The 17,146-nt window shown below is 51.0% G+C and overlaps 1 protein-coding gene across 1 annotated transcript in view; it reads right to left on the minus strand.

Moving 5' to 3' along the window:
* Window positions 1–10,513, minus strand: part of ldb1b (LIM-domain binding 1b) — a 58,358-nt gene extending 47,845 nt beyond the window's left edge. The window contains 1 exon segment of the mRNA XM_064960710.1: window positions 10,443–10,513. Within this exon segment, the coding sequence (XP_064816782.1) occupies window positions 10,443–10,470 (28 nt within the window). The 5' untranslated portion in view covers window positions 10,471–10,513.
* Window positions 10,514–17,146: the final 6,633 nt, after the last annotated feature.

Below are 17,146 nucleotides of genomic sequence, written 5' to 3' on the forward strand. Positions count from 1 at the left end.
CTCTAGTGGCGTGGGGGCTGTGCTTTGGCAAAGTGGGTGGGGTTATATCCTTCCTGTCCGAGGGTGCCCTCGGATGGGGCCACAGTGTCTCCTGACCCCTCCTGTCTCAGCCTCCAGTATTTATGCTGCAGTAGTTTGTGTCGGGGGGCTAGGGTCAGTTTGTTATATCTGGAGTATTTCTCCTGTCCTATCCGGTGTCCTGTGTGAATTTAAGTATGCTCTCTCTAATTCTCTCTTTCTTTCTCTCTCTCGGAGGACCTGAGCCCTAGGACCATGCCTCAGGACTACCTGACATGATGACTCCTTGCTGTCCCCAGTCCACCTGGCCGTGCTGCTGCTCCAGTTTCAACTGTTCTGCCCTATTATTAATGGACCATGCTGGTCATTTATGAACATTTGAACATCTTGGATATGTTCTGTTATAATCTCCACCCGGCACAGCCAGAAGAGGACTGGCCACCCCACATAGCCTGGTTCCTCTCTAGGTTTCTTCCTAGGTTTTGGCCTTTCTATGGAGTTGTTCCTAGCCACCGTGCTTCTACACCTGCATTGCTTGCTGTTTGGGGTTTTAGGCTGGGTTTCTGTAAAGCACTTTGAGATATCGGCTGATGTACGAAGGGCTTTATGAATACATTTGATTTGATTTGATTTCATTTTAACCAAACGTTTTCTGTAGTTGTGGATCAGACCTGCACAGCGGTCAGGGTGAATGTTGGACCATTCCTCTTCACAAAACTGTTTCCGTTCAGCAATATTCTTGGGATGTCTGGAGTGAACTGGTCTCTTAAGGTCATGCCACAGCATCTCAGAGGGGTTGAGGTCAGGACAGACAGGGCCACTCCAGTGTATTTTCTTCTGTTGAAGCCGTTCTGTTGTTGATTTACTTCTGTCTTTTGGGTCGTTGTCCTGTTGCATCACCCAACTTCTGTGGAGCTTCAATTGGTGGACAGACAGCCTCCTGCAAAAATGTCTTGAGAAACTTGGGAATTTCAAGCTTAACATCCTTATCATTTATCGCCCTCCAGGTTCCCTCGGAGAGTTCATCAATGAGCTTGATGCCTTGATAAGCTCCTTTCCTGAGGACGGCTCACCTCTCACAGTCCTGGGCGACTTTAACCTCCCCACGTCTACCTTTGACTCATTCCTCTCTGCCTCCTTCTTTCCACTCCTCTCCTCTTTTGACCTCATCCTCTCACCTTCCCCCCCTACTCACAAGGCAGGCAATACGCTCGACCTCATCTTTACTAGATGCTGTTCTTCCACTAACCTCATTGCAACTCCCCTCCAAGTCTCCGACCACTACCTTGTATCCTTTTCCCTCTCGCTCTCATCCAACACTTCCCACACTGCCCCTACTCGGATGGTATCGCGCCGTCCCAACCTTCGCTCTCTCTCCCCCGCTACTCTCTCCTCTTCCATCCTATCATCTCTTCCCTCTGCTCATACCTTCTCCAACCTATCTCCTGATTCTGCCTCCTCAACCCTCCTCTCTTCCTTTTCTGCATCCTTTGACTCTCTATGTCCCCTATCCTCCAGGCCGGCTCGGTCCTCCCCTCCCGCTCCGTGGCTCGACGACTCATTGCGAGCTCACAGAACAGTGCTCCGGGCAGCCGAGCGGAAATGGAGGAAAACTCGCCTCCCTGCGGACCTGGCATCCTTTCACTCCCTCCTCTCTACATTTTCCTCCTCTGTCTCTGCTGCTAAAGCCACTTTCTTCCACTCTAAATTCCAAGCATCTGCCTCTAACCCTAGGAAGCTCTTTGCCACCTTCTCCTCCCTTCTGAATCCTCCTCCCCCTCCCCCTCCTCCCTCTCTGCAGATGACTTCGTCAACCATTTTGAAAAGAAGGTCGGTGACATCCGATCCTCGTTTGCTAAGTCAAACGACACCGCTGGTTCTGCTCACACTGCCCTACCCTGTGCTCTGACCTCTTTCTCCCCTCTCTCTCCAGATGAAATCTCGCTTCTTGTGACGGCCGGCCGCCCAACAACCTGCCCGCTTGACCCTATCCCCTCCTCTCTTCTCCAGACCATTTCCGGAGACCTTCTCCCTTACCTCACCTCGCTCATCAACTCATCCCTGACCGCTGGCTACGTCCCTTCCGTCTTCAAGAGAGCGAGAGTTGCACCCCTTCTGAAAAAACCTACACTCGATCCCTCCGATGTCAACAACTACAGACCAGTATCCCTTCTTTCTTTTCTCTCCAAAACTCTTGAACGTGCCGTCCTTGGCCAGCTCTCCCGCTATCTCTCTCAGAATGACCTTCTTGATCCAAATCAGTCAGGTTTCAAGACTAGTCATTCAACTGAGACTGCTCTTCTCTGTATCACGGAGGCGCTCCGCACTGCTAAAGCTAACTCTCTCTCCTCTGCTCTCATCCTTCTAGACCTATCGGCTGCCTTCGACACTGTGAACCATCAGATCCTCCTCTCCACCCTCTCCGAGTTGGGCATCTCCGGTGCGGCCCACGCTTGGATTGCGTCCTACCTGACAGGTCGCTCCTACCAGGTGGCGTGGCGAGAATCTGTCTCCTCGCCACGCGCTCACCACTGGTGTCCCCCAGGGCTCTGTTCTAGGCCCTCTCCTATTCTCGCTATACACCAAGTCACTTGGCTCTGTCATAACCTCACATGGTCTCTCCTATCATTGCTATGCAGACGACACACAATTAATCTTCTCCTTTCCCCCTTCTGATGACCAGGTGGCGAATCGCATCTCTGCATGTCTGGCAGACATATCAGTGTGGATGACGGATCACCACCTCAAGCTGAACCTCGGCAAGACGGAGCTGCTCTTCCTCCCGGGGAAGGACTGCCCGTTCCATGATCTCGCCATCACGGTTGACAACTCCATTGTTTCCTCCTCCCAGAGCGCTAAGAACCTTGGCGTGATCCTGGACAACACCCTGTTGTTCTCAACTAACATCAAGGCGGTGGCCCGTTCCTGTAGGTTCATGCTCTACAACATCCGCAGAGTACGCCCCTGCCTCACACAGGAAGCGGCGCAGGTCCTAATCCAGGCACTTGTCATCTCCCGTCTGGATTACTGCAACTCGCTGTTGGCTGGGCTCCCTGCCTGTGCCATTAAACCCCTACAACTCATCCAGAACGCCGCAGCCCGTCTGGTGTTCAACCTTCCCAAGTTCTCTCACGTCACCCCGCTCCTCCGCTCTCTCCACTGGCTTCCAGTTGAAGCTCGCATCCGCTAAAAGACCATGGTGCTTGCCTACGGAGCTGTGAGGGGGTTTCGGCACCGCAGTTTGACCTCCAGGCTCTGATCAGGCCCTACACCCAAACAAGGGCACTGCGTTCATCCACCTCTGGCCTGCTCGCCTCCCTACCACTGAGGAAGTACAGTTCCCGCTCAGCCCAGTCAAAACTGTTTGCTGCTCTGGCCCCCAATGGTGGAACAAACTCCCTCACGACGCCAGGACAGCGGAGTCAATCACCACCTTCCGGAGACACCTGAAACCCCACCTCTTCAAGGAATACCTAGGATAGGATAAAGCAATCCTTCTCACCCCCCCCTTAAATGATTTAGATGCACTATTGTAAAGTGGCTGTTCCACTGATGTCAGAAGGTGAATTCACCAATTTGTAAGTCGCTCTGGATAAGAGCGTCTGCTAAATGACTTAAATGTAAATGTAAATGTAAATGTAATTCATTTTTCCGTCGATGATAGCAAGCTGTCCAGACCCTGAGGCAGCAACACAGACCCAAACCATGATGCTCCCTCCACCATACTTTACAGTTGGGATGAGGTTTTCATGTTGGTGTGCTGTGCCTTTTTTTCTCCACACATAGTGTTGTGTGTTCTTTCCAAAAAACACAACGTTAGTTTCATCTGTCCACAATTGTTTTTGCCAGTAGCGCTGTGGAACATCCAGGTGCTCTTTTGCGAAATTCAGAAGTGTATTGATGTTTTTTTGGACAGCAGTGGCTTCTTCCATGGTGTCCTCCCATGAACACCATTCTTGTTTAGTGTTTTACATATCGTAAACTCATCAACAGAGATCTTAGCATGTTCCAGAGATTTCTGTGAGTCTTTAGCTGACACTCTAGGATTCTTCTTAACCTCATTGAGCATTCTGCGCTGTGCTCTTGCAGTCATCTTTGCAGGATGGCCACCTGTAGCGAGAGCCACTCCTAGGGAGAGTAGCAACAGTGCTGAACTTTCTCCATTTATAGACAATTTGTCTCACCGTGGACTGACTTTTAAAGATACTTTTGCAGCCCTTTCCAGCTTCATGCAAGGTAACAATTCTTAATCTTAGGTCTTCTGAGATCTCTTGTTTGAGGCATGGTTCACATCAGGCAATGCTTCTTGTGAATAGCAAACTCTAATTGTGTGAGTGTTTTTTATGGGGCAAGGCAGCTCTAACCAAAATCTAAAATCTCGTCTCATTGATTCGACTCCCGGTTAGTTGACTCCTGACTCCAACTACCTTTTGGAGAAGTCATTAGCCTAGGGGTTCACATACTTTTCCCAACCTACACTGTGAATGCTTATATGATGTATTCAATATAGACAAGAAAAATACAATCATTTGTGTGTTATCAGTTTAAGCACATAGTGCTTGTCTATTGTTGTGACTTGAAGATCAGATAAAATGTTATGTCAAATTTATGCAGAAATCCAGGTAATTCCAAAGGGTTCACATACTTTTTCTTGCCTCTGTACACACACACACACACACACACACACACACACACACACACGCACACACACACACACAGACACACACAGACACACACACACACACGCACGCACGCACGCACACACACACACACACACACACACACACACACACACACACACACACACACACACACACACGCACGCACGCACGCACGCACGCACACACACACACACAGACACACACACACACACACACACACACACACACACACACACACACACACACACACACACACACACACACGCACGCACGCACACACACACACACACAGACACACACAGACACACACACACACACACACGCACGCACGCACACACACACACACACACACACACACACACACACACGCACACACACACACACACACGCACGCACGCACGCACGCACGCACACACACACACACAGACACACACAGACACACACACACGCACGCACGCACACACACACACACACACACACACACACACACACACCACGCACACGCACACACACACACGCACGCACGCACGCACACACACACACACACAGACACACACACACACACACACACACACACACACACACACACACACACACACACACACACACACACACACACACACACACACACACACACACACACACACAGATCCATAGACAGACAAATATAACCTATCTCAGATCCATAGACAGAGGAATGTAACCTCTCTCAGATCCATAGACAGAGGAATATAACCTCTCTCAGATCCATAGACAGAGGAATGTAACCTCTCTCAGATCCATAGACAGAGAAATGTAACCTCTCTCAGATCCATAGACAGAGGAATGTAACCTCTCTCAGATCCATAGACAGAGAAATGTAACCTCTCTCAGATCCATAGACAGACAAATGTAACCTCTCTCAGATCCATAGACAGAGAAATGTAACCTCTCTCAGATCCATAGACAGAGGAATGTAACCTCTCTCAGATCCATAGACAGACAAATGTAACCTCTCTCAGATCCATAGACAGAGAAATGTAACCTCTCTCAGATCCATAGACAGAGAAATGTAACCTCTCTCAGATCCATAGACAGACAAATATAACCTCTCTCAGATCCATAGACAGAGGAATGTAACCTCTCTCAGATCCATAGACAGACAAATATAACCTCTCTCAGATCCATAGACAGACAAATATAACCTCTCTCAGATCCATAGACAGAGAAATGTAACCTCTCTCAGATCCATAGACAGAGCTGTCGGACTGACAATCCATGAAATCAAAATAAAATGTCTTAAAATGTTTTAACCATGTTTGGATGTAACAATCCCAGATTGGCCCTTTAAGGTTAGAGTGGTGTGACGGGTAACCTGATCCTAGATCTGTGGTTAGATGTAATAATCCCAGATTGGCCCTTTAAGGTTAGAGTGGGGTAAAGGGTAACCTGATCCTAGATCTGTGGTTAGATGTAACAGTCCCAGATTGGCCATTTAAGGTTAGAGTAGGGTGACGGGTAACCTGATCCTAGATCTGTGGTTAGATGTAACAGTCCCAGATTGGCCCTTTAAGGTTAGAGTGGGGTGACGGGTAACCTGATCCTAGATCTGTGGTTAGATGTAATAATCCCAGATTGGCCCTTTAAGGTTAGAGTGGGGTGACGGGTAACCTGATCCTAGATCTGTGGTTAGATGTAACAGTCCCAGATTGGCCCTTTAAGGTTAGAGTGGGGTGACGGGTAACCTGATCCTAGATCTGTGGTTAGATGTAACAGTCCCAGATTGGCCCTTTAAGGTTAGAGTGGGGTGACGGGTAACCTGATCCTAGATCTGTGGTTAGTGGGCAACTTGTTCTGCTACGTCCAGACAGCCTGGGGGTTGAAGGGTTGACCACACTGGTCACTGTGGCTTGGCTGTGGGAGAGGAGAGGGTCAAATGCAATACAACACACACACACACACACACACACACACACACTCCTAAAACATATTCTACTGTACAGCACAGGGGCTGGCAGACTGAGCTGAAAACACGGAGCACCTGCACACGAGATAGAAGGGTTGGGGTCCATTTGAATTGAAGGCAGTCAGTTCAGGAAGGAAAACAAGGCATCTATTTTCAATGACATCAATTCAAATCACTTCCTGAATTGACTGCCATCCATTCAAATGGACCCCAACCATGAGAATGAAACTACACTATAGACACAAATGTATGTGGACCCCTTCAAATTAGTGGATTAGGTTATTTCAGCCACACCCGTTGCTGACAGGTGTATAAAATCGAGCACACAGCCATGCAATCTCCATAGACAAACATTTGCAGTAGAATGGCCTTACTGAAGAGCTCAGTGACATTCAACATGGCACCGTCATAGGATGCCACCTATCCAACAAGTCAGTTTGTTAAATTTCTGCCCTGCTAGAGCCCCCAGTCAACTCTAAGTGCTGTTATTGTGAAGTGGAAATGTCTCGGAGCAACAACGGCTCAGCTGTAAAGTGGTAGGCCACACAAGCTCACAGAACGGGACTGCCGAGTGCTGAAGAGCGTAGAGCATAAAGACTGTCTGTCCTCGGCTGCAACACTCACTACTGAGTTCCAAACTGCCTCTGGAAGCAACGTCAGCACAATAACTGTTCCTCAGGAGCTTCATGCAATAGCAGAGCAGCAGCACACAAGCCTAACATCACCGTTCGTAATGTCAAGTGTCGGCTGGAGAGGTGTAAAGCTCGCCGCCATTGGACTCTGGAGCAGTGGAAACACGTTCTCTGGAGTAATGAATCACACTGCATCATCTGGCAGTCTGACGGATGAATCTGGGTTTGGCGGATGCAAGGAGAACACTACCTGCCCCAATGCACAGTGCCAACTGTAAAGTTTGGTGGAGGAGGAATAATGGTCCGGGGCTGTTTTTGTTTGTTTGTGCTTGGCTCCTTAGTTCCAGTGAAGGGACATCTTAACACCACAGCATACAATGACATTCTAGATGATTCTGTGCTTCCAACTTTGTAGCAAGAGTTTGGCATGACAATGCCCCCGTGCACAAAGCAAGGTCCATACAGAAATGATTTGTGGAAGAACTTGACTGGTCTGCACAGAGCCCAGACCTCAACCCCATCGAACATCGTTGGGATGAATTGGACACTGACTGTGAGCCAGAGGCCTAATCGCCCAACATCAGTGCCTGAACTCACTAATGCTCTTATGGCTGAATGGAAGCAAATCCCCTCAGCAGCGGTCCAACGTCTAGTGGAAAGACTTCCCAGAAGAGTGGAGGCTGTTATAGCAGCAACGGTCCAACGTCTAGTGGAAAGACTTCCCAGAAGACTGGAGGCTGTTATAGCAGCAACGGTCCAACGTCTAGTGGAAAGACTTCCCAGAAGAGTGGAGGCTGTTATAGCAGCAACGGTCCAACGTCTAGTGGAAAGACTTCCCAGAAGACTGGAGGCTGTTATAGCAGCAACGGTCCAACGTCTAGTGGAAAGACTTCCCAGAAGAGTGGAGGTTGTTATAGCAGCAACGGTCCAACGTCTAGTGGAAAGACTTCCCAGAAGACTGGAGGCTGTTATAGCAGCAACGGTCCAACGTCTAGTGGAAAGACTTCCCAGAAGAGTGGTGTTTGTTATAGCAGCAACGGTCCAACGTCTAGTGGAAAGACTTCCCAGAAGAGTGGAGGCTGTTATAGCAGCAACGGTCCAACGTCTAGTGGAAAGACTTCCCAGAAGAGTGGAGGCTGTTATAGCAGCAACGGTCCAACGTCTAGTGGAAAGACTTCCCAGAAGAGTGGAGGCTGTTATAGCAGCAACGGTCCAACGTCTAGTAGAAAGACTTCCCAGAAGAGTGGAGGCTGTTATAGCAGCAACGGTCCAATGTCTAGTAGAAAACTTCCCAGAAGAGTGGATGTTATGCAGCATGATTTTGGAAAGACTTCCCAGAAGATGGAGGTTGTTATAGCAGCAACGGTCAGGTGGAAAGACTTCCCAGAAGAGTGGACTGTTATAGCAGCAACGGTCCAAGTCTAGTGGAAAGACTTCCCAGAAGAGTGGAGGTTGTTATAGCAGCAACGGTCCAGAGTGGAAAGACTTCCAAATGGCACCAACTATTCCAACTCCATATTAATGCCCATGATTTTGGAATGAGATGTTGGACAAGCAGGTGTCCACATACTTTTGGCAGTGAAGTGTGTCTAATATCGTCATACAGGCAGAGTCCCAAATGGCACCCTATTCCCTACATAGAGCACTACTTTAGACCAGGGTAGGGCTCCCTATTCCCTACATAGAGCACTACTTTAGACCAGGGTAGGGCACCCTATTCCCATACCTAGAGCACTACTTTTGACCAGGGTAGGGCACCCTATTCCCATACCTAGAGCACTACTTTAGACCAGGGTAGGGCAGCCTATTCCCATACCTAAAGCACTACTTTTGACCAGGGTAGGGCACCCTATTCCCTACATAGAGCACTACTTTAGACCTTTATGAGCCTTTAGGGTATGATCTGATCCATGGCTCATGACCCTTGCCCTATATAGAAGCTTGCTTTCCTCTGTTGCTTCCACATTATTTGACAAACAATTGCTACCTAGTTCCTTCACACTGTTACCTAGAACCATAAAGGGATCTCTGGCTGTCTTTGTAGGTCAGGAGAACCCGTTTTGGTTCTAGGTAGCACTTTTTTTTAAATAGTCCACCTCCCCAAACTACTCTCACCAGGGGGGATGAGAACATGGAAACCTCCAACCTCTATTGACCTCTATTCATTTCACCCCAAAAAGGGGGATTTTAAACATCTGGCGTATTGGCAACCTGGAAGGAACTCAATGTCCTCTTCCTCAGAGCTGCTCTTAATTTAGGGCCACAAATAAGAACATAAACAACAACAATGTAAAACAACAAACTGGTATAGGGACAGAACAGAAATTACTGGCGCCATGGGAACCAACGACCTCATGCCGATGTCACCAGCAGAGCAGAGCAGAGCAGCAGAATAGAACTGCAGTCATCAATAAAATAGAAAACTAAACTGTATTCTCTCTCTCTCTCTCTCTCTCTCTCTCCTCTTTCCCTCTCTCTCCCTCTCTCCTCTCTCTCCTCTTTCCCTCTCTCTCCCTCTCTCTCCTCTCTCCCTCTCTCTCCTCTCTCTCCTCTCTTTCCCTCTCTCTCTCTCTACTCTCTCTCCCCCTCTCTCTCTCTCTCTCTGCTCTCTCCTCTCCTTCTCTCTCTCTCTCTGTCTCTCTCCTCTCTCTCTCCTCTCTCCCTCTCTGCTCTCTCTCCTCTCTCCTCTCTCTCCTCTCTCTCCTCGTTCTCTCCTCTCTCTCTCCCTCTCTCTCCTCCTCTCCCCTCTCTCTCCTCTCCTTCTCTCTCCTCTCTCTCCTCTCACTCCTCTCTCTCCTCTCCTCTCTTTCCTCTTTTCTCTCAACAATAACATTACCCTTCATATAGACTGAAATATTCAGAGTAGCTAGAACAAGGAAGTGAATCACTCTATAAACATGCTTATGTACTTTCTGCTGTATCTTTCTTTTCCCAGGACACAATCGCCACGGCAGCCATTGTAGGGTCTGTTTCCCATGAGGCATTGCAAGCATTCAGGGCCCTGGGCACTTTCTCTCTCTCGCTCTCTCCTTGACAACGACCCAAACGTCCACAGCTACCACCACTACCAGCAGAAACCAAGGCCCCTATCGCTACGGGCGACAGACACACAGACACACACACACACACACACACACACACACACACAGACAGATGTAACGGATGGTTGCCACGGTTGCTACTCACCGGGACACGCGCAGCCGCCTACCGACATCTTCTCACATGTCTGACCTCGCTCTGAACGGAACGGTGCGGAGGATCCCTCCCTCTCCTCCTCCTCCTCCCTCAGCTCCTCTTCCTCCTCCTCCTCTTTATTGTGCTCCTCAGCTTTTCCTCTCCTCCTCCTCCTCCTCTTTATTGTGCTCCTCAGCTTTTCCTCTCCTCTCTGTTGCTGTCCTGTTTTCTATTCCTTTTCTTCTCCTCTCTGATCCTGTCTCCTCTCACCAGTCACTGCTGCTTCTGCTCCTGACTCTCACATGAGCGTCTGTTTTCCTGAGGTCCACACACACACGTACACACACACACACCAGGGACGGGGGAGGAAGGGAGAGAGAGAAGGAGAGAGGGGGAGTAGAGCGTAGAGAGAGCGAGAGAGAGAGAGGGAATTGAGCGAAGAGAGAGAGGGGGGGAGTGAATAAGGAAAGGTTAAAAAAAGCAATAGAAACACAAAGGATTGTGTTCTCTCTCAGTCAGCCAGCCAGCCAGTCAGCTAGTCAGTCAGACAGCCAGTCAGCCAGCCAGCCAGTCAGACAGCCAGCCAGTCAGCCCGTCAGCCAGCCCTCCAGTCAGCCAGTCAGTCAGTCAGCCAGTCGTGTTCGTATTTCTGTTCCTTCCCCCTTTGCTCTGCTCTACCCTCATCAGCCAGCAAATTACTGTACAGGTGGGAGGAGAGAGGGAGGAAGAGAATGAGAGAGAGAGTGACAGAGAGAGAAAGAGAGAGAGAGAGAGAGAGAGAGAGAGAGAGAGAGAGAGAGTGACTGACTGACTGACTGAGACCGAAGGGAGCATGGTGCGCTAGAGAGGGAGAGAGAGAAGGAGGGAGGGAAAGAGAGAGAGAGAGGGAGGGAAATAGAGAGAGAGAGGGAGGGAGGGAAGAGAGAGAGAGAGGACTGTCAAAGTGATTGCATCCCAAATAACACCCTGCACCCTATTCCCTGACCAAATCTGGTGAAAAGTAGTGCACTATGGGGGGAATAGGGTGCAGGTTGGGAGGCTGCCAGAGTGACCTGGGAGAATAACAACCATGTGATGTGGCCCTTTTTTTTCTTTTAAAGATATAGAGGCTGTTTTTCACCGCTGCCTGCACTCACTCACACACACACACACACACACACACACACACACACACACACACACACACACACACACACACACACACACACACACACACACACACACACACACACACACACACTCACGCGCACGCTCACCCACACACAGTTTACATTTACATTTAAGTCATTTAGCACGCTCTTACCCACACAAAGTTCTCAATGTTCTGGAGCAGATGAGCTGTCAGTGGGGAGGCTGGTGGCAGGGTGTGTCCTATCTGAGGTATTTGTTGAAGACTGAATGTCAGCTTGACACTGCAGAGCGGAAAGGAGGTTCCAGGGGGGCCAGAGGCGAACAGTTTTGAGGGCTGAGGGGAGGAGGAATGGTAGGGAGGGGGAGGTGGATGAGGAGGCCCTTGCTTGGGTGTAGGGCCTGATCAGAGCCTGGGTACTGCGGGGCTCAGTTCTCAATGTTCTGGAGCAGATGAGCTGTCAGTGGGGAGGGGTGTTTGAGAGGAGGGGGAGGGGGGGAGGAGGAAGGAGGGGAGGGGGTGAGGGGGGAGGAGGAGGGAGGGGAGGATGAGGAGGAGGGAGGGGAGGGGGAGGAGGAGGAGGAGGGGGGGGGGGGAGGGGGGAGGAGGGGGGGAGGAGGAGGGAGGGGAGGGGGGAGGAGGAGGGAGGGGAGGGGGGGGAGGGGGGTGAGGAGCAGGGAGGGGGGAGGGGGAGAGGAGGGGGAGGGAGGGGGAGGGGGGGGGGGGAGGAGGAGGGGGAGGGGGAGGGGGGGAGGGGAGGGTGAGGAGGAGGGAGGGGGAGGGGGTGAGGAGGAGGGAGGGGGGAGGGTGAGGAGGAGGGAGGTGAGGAGGGAGGGGGGGAGGGTGCGGAGGAGGGAGGGGAGGGGAGGGTGAGGAGGGGGAGGGGGGAGGGTGAGGAGGAGGGAGGGGAGGGTGAGGAGGAGGGAGGGGAGGTTGAGGACGAGGAAGGAGAAGCGAGGGCATCTGACGTGCCTGAGCTCTCTCCATTCTAGCTCTCTCGTTCTCTCTGCAGTCATACAGTGTTGATCCCTCCTCCACCTCCATCTCTCCCTCCCCCTGTTCTCTCTCTCCACTCCTTCACATCCATCTCTCCCTCCCCCTGTTCTCTCTCTCTCCACTCCTCCACATCCATCTCTCCCTCCTCCTGTTCTCTCTCTCCACATCCATCTCTCCCTCCCCCTGTTCTCTCTCTCCACTCCTCCACCTCCATCTCTCCCTCCCCCTGTTCTCTCTCTCCTCTCCTCCACATCCATCTCTCCCTCCCCCTGTTCTCTCTCTCCACTCCTCCACATCCATCTCTCCCTCCCCCTGTTCTCTCTCTCCTCTCCTCCACATCCATCTCTCCCTCCTCCTGTTCTCTCTCTCCACTCCTCCACATCCATCTCTCCCATCCCCCCCTGTTCTCTCTCTCCCACTCCTCCACATCCATCTCTCCCTCCCCCTGTTCTCTCTCTCCACTCCTCCACATCCATCTCTCCCTCCCCCTGTTCTCTCTCTCCTCTCCTCCACATCCATCTCTCCCTCCCCCTGTTCTCTCTCTCCACTCCTCCACATCCATCTCTCCCTCCCCCTGTTCTCTCTCTCTCCACTCCTCCACATCCATCTCTCCCTCCCCCTGTTCTCTCTCTCTCCACTCCTCCACATCCATCTCTCCCTCCCCCTGTTCTCTCTCTCCACTCCTCCACATCCATCTCTCCCTCCCCCTGTTCTCTCTCTCCACTCCTCCACATCCATCTCTCCCTCCCCCTGTTCTCTCTCTCCTCTCCTCCACATCCATCTCTCCCTCCCCCTGTTCTCTCTCTCCACCTCCATCTCCTCCCCCTGTTCATCCATCTCTCCCTCCCCCTGTTCTCTCTCTCCACCTCCATCTCTCCCTCCCCCTGTTCTCTCTCTCCACTCCTCCACATCCATCTCTCCCTCCCCCTGTTCTCTGGCTCTCCTTGTCTCTTCCCCATCTCTCTCTTTTTACTCTCTCCATCTCTCACTCAGCCCATTTCCCACCTCTCCAATCTTTCTCTCCACCAAATGACCTCCCCCTTCTCCTCCCCCCTCGCTCCCCCCTCTTCTCTCAATCTCTCCCTCAGCATGTTGCTGTGGAGCGACTGATATTGTGTAAGTGTGTCAGCGTGTGTATGTCTGTTTGTGCGTGTGTGTGTTGTGTAAGTGAGGGTGACTAGGCGCACTACGGACGACTAAACCACAGGGGAATCCTGGGATATGGGAGGACTCATGGAGCTGTGCATGGACTGGAAAGGTCACAAACTCACACACACACACACACACACACACACACACACACACACACACACACACACACACACACACACACACACACACACACACACACACACACACACACACACACACACACACACACACACACACACACACACACACACACACACAGACACACAGACACACACACAACACTCATGTGGACCTATCTGTGATTGGAACCCCTTAATTGGAGAGTGACCATGCTCTGAAACACCTTCCTGACACACACAGACAAAAACACACACACACACTCTCTCTCTTACTCCCTCCCTCTCTCTGTTCTTCTCTCTCCATCACTCTCTCTCCCTCTCTCTCCCTCTCTCTCTTTCTCTCTCCCCTCCCCACCCTGTACACTCCTCCTGTCTCCTGGTTGGTAGAGCTTTCCCTCCAAAATGACATCACAGCTAGATGCAATGTAGGACCTAATAAGAGAACAAAGGTTTGCTCTGTTGCTGTCGACTGTTCCTTCTCCCAACCACACACACGCACACACGCACACACACACACACACACACACACACACACACACACACACACACACACACACACACACACACACACACACACACACACACACACACACACACACACACACACACACACACACACACACACACACACACACACACACACACACACACACACACACACACACACATACACACACACACGCTCACACATGCTCATACACGCTCACACATGCTCATACACGCTCACACACATACACGCTCACACATGCTCATATTGTCATGTCATTTTCCACCTGTTCTTTGTGTGGATTTGAACAAATCTCAGTCTGTCATTTTAGAATGCTGAGCATGAGAGGAGAAGAGAGCAGAGGAAGGAGGGAGAGGAGTAGAGTGATGGAGAGAAAATAATTGAGGGATAGAGAGAGGAGGAGGGAGAGGAAGGAATAGAGGGAGGGAGACAGAGAGAAAGACAGAGAGAGAGGGGGGAGAGAGAGTTTAGAGAGGAGTGAGAGGGAGGAAGTGAGGGAGGTAGACAAAAAGAGAGAGAGGGGGAGGGATAGAGAGATAGGGGAAGACAGTGAGAGAGAGACAGAGAGAGAGAGGGGGAGGGATAGATGATAGAGAGAGGGAGAAAGAGAGAGAAGGTGTGGGAAACAGGATAGAGTGAGAAGGGGAGGGATAGAGGATAGAGAGAGGGAGAAATAGAGAGAAGGGGAGGGATAGAGGATAGAGAGAGAAGGGGAGGGATAGAGGATAGAGAGAGGAGGGGAGGGATAGAGGATAGAGAGAGAAGGGGAGGGATAGAGGATAGAGAGAGGGAGAAAGAGAGAGAAGGGGAGGGATAGAGGATAGAGAGAGAAGGGGAGGGATAGAGGATAGAGAGAGAAGGGGAGGGATAGAGGATAGAGAGAGAAGGGGAGGGATAGAGGATAGAGAGAGAAGGGGAGGGATAGAGGATAGAGAGGGGGAGAAAGAGAGAGAAGGGAGGGATAGAGGATAGAGAGAGAAGGGGGGAGGGATAGAGGATAGAGAGAGAAGGGGAGGGATAGAGGATAGAGAGAGAAGGGGAGGGATAGAGGATAGAGAGAGGAGGGGGAGGGATAGAGGATAGAGTGAGAAGGGGATAGAGGATAGAGAGAGAAGGGGGGAGGGATAGAGGATAGAGTGAGAAGGGGAGGGATAGAGGTTAGAGAGAGGAGGGAGGGATAGAGGATAGAGTGAGAAGGGGATAGAGGATAGAGAGAGAAGGGGAGGGATAGAGGATATAGTGAGAAGGGGAGGGATAGAGGATAGAGAGAGAAGGGGAGGGATAGAGGATAGAGTGAGAAGGGGAGGGATAGAGGATAGAGAGAGAAGGGGAGGGATAGAGGATAGAGAGAGGAGGGGGAGGGATAGAGGATAGAGGAAGGGGATAGAGAGAGAAGGGGGGAGGGATAGAGGATAGAGTGAGAAGGGGAGGGATAGAGGATAGAGAGAGGAGGGGAGGGATAGAGGATAGAGTGAGAAGGGGATAGAGGATAGAGTGAGAAGGGGAGGGATAGAGGATAGAGAGAGGGGAGGGATAGAGGATAGAGAGAGAAGGGGAGGGATAGAGGATATAGTGAGAAGGGGAGGGATAGAGGACAGAGAGAGGAGGGAGGGATAGAGGATAGAGTGAGAAGGGGATAGAGGATAGAGTGAGAAGGGGGAGGGATAGAGGATAGAGAGAGAAGGGGAGGGATAGAGGATAGAGAGAGGAGGGGAGGGATAGAGGATATAGTGAGAAGGGGAGGGATAGAGATAGAGAGAGGAGGGGAGGGATAGAGGATAGAGAGAGAAGGGGGGATAGAGGATAGAGAGAGAAGGGGAGGGATCAAGGATAGAGAGAGGGAGAAAGAGAGAGAAGGGGAGGGATAGAGGATAGAGGAGAAGGGGAGGGATAGAGGATAGAGAGGGGGAGAAAGGATAGAGAGAAGGGGGAGGGATAGAGGATAGAGTGAGAAGGGGAGGGATAGAGGATAGAGAGAGAAGGGGAGGGATAGAGCATAGAGAGAGAAGGGGAGGGAGAGAGGATAGAGAGAGAAGGGGGAGGGATAGAGGATAGAGTGAGAAGGGGAGATAGAGGATAGAGAGAGAAGGGGAGGGATAGAGGATAGAGTGAGAAGGGGAGGGATAGAGGTTAGAGAGAGGAGGGGGAGGGATAGAGGATAGAGTGAGAAGGGGATAGAGGATAGAGAGAGGGGGGAGGGATAGAGGATATAGTGAGAATGGGAGGGATAGAGGATAGAGAGAGAAGGGGAGGGAGAGAGGATAGAGTGAGAAGGGGAGGGATAGAGGATAGAGAGAGAAGGGGAGGGATAGAGCATAGAGAGAGAAGGGGAGGGATAGAGGATAGAGAGAGGAGGGGAGGGATAGAGGATAGAGGATAGAGAGAGAAGGGGAGGGATAGAGGATAGAGTGAGAAGGGGAGGGATAGAGGATAGAGAGAGGAGGGGAGGGATAGAGGATAGAGTGAGAAGGGGATAGAGAGAGAAGGGGAGGGATAGAGGATATAGTGAGAAGGGGAGGGATAGAGGATAGAGAGAGGAGGGGAGGGATAGAGGATAGAGTGAGAAGGGGATAGAGGATAGAGTGAGAAGGGGAGGGATAGAGGATAGAGAGAGAAGGGAAGGGATAGAGGATAGAGAGAGGAGGGGAGGGATAGAGGATATAGTGAGAAGGGGAGGGATAGAGGATAGAGTGAGGAGGGGAGGGATAGAGGATAGAGTGAGAAGGGGATAGAGGATAGAGTGAGAAGGGGAGGGATAGAGGATAGAGAGAGAAGGGAGGGATAGAGGATAGAGAGAGGAGGGGAGGGATAG

Source organism: Oncorhynchus masou, chromosome 5 (genome assembly GCF_036934945.1).
Source record: "Oncorhynchus masou masou isolate Uvic2021 chromosome 5, UVic_Omas_1.1, whole genome shotgun sequence".
NCBI lineage: Eukaryota > Metazoa > Chordata > Actinopteri > Salmoniformes > Salmonidae > Oncorhynchus > Oncorhynchus masou.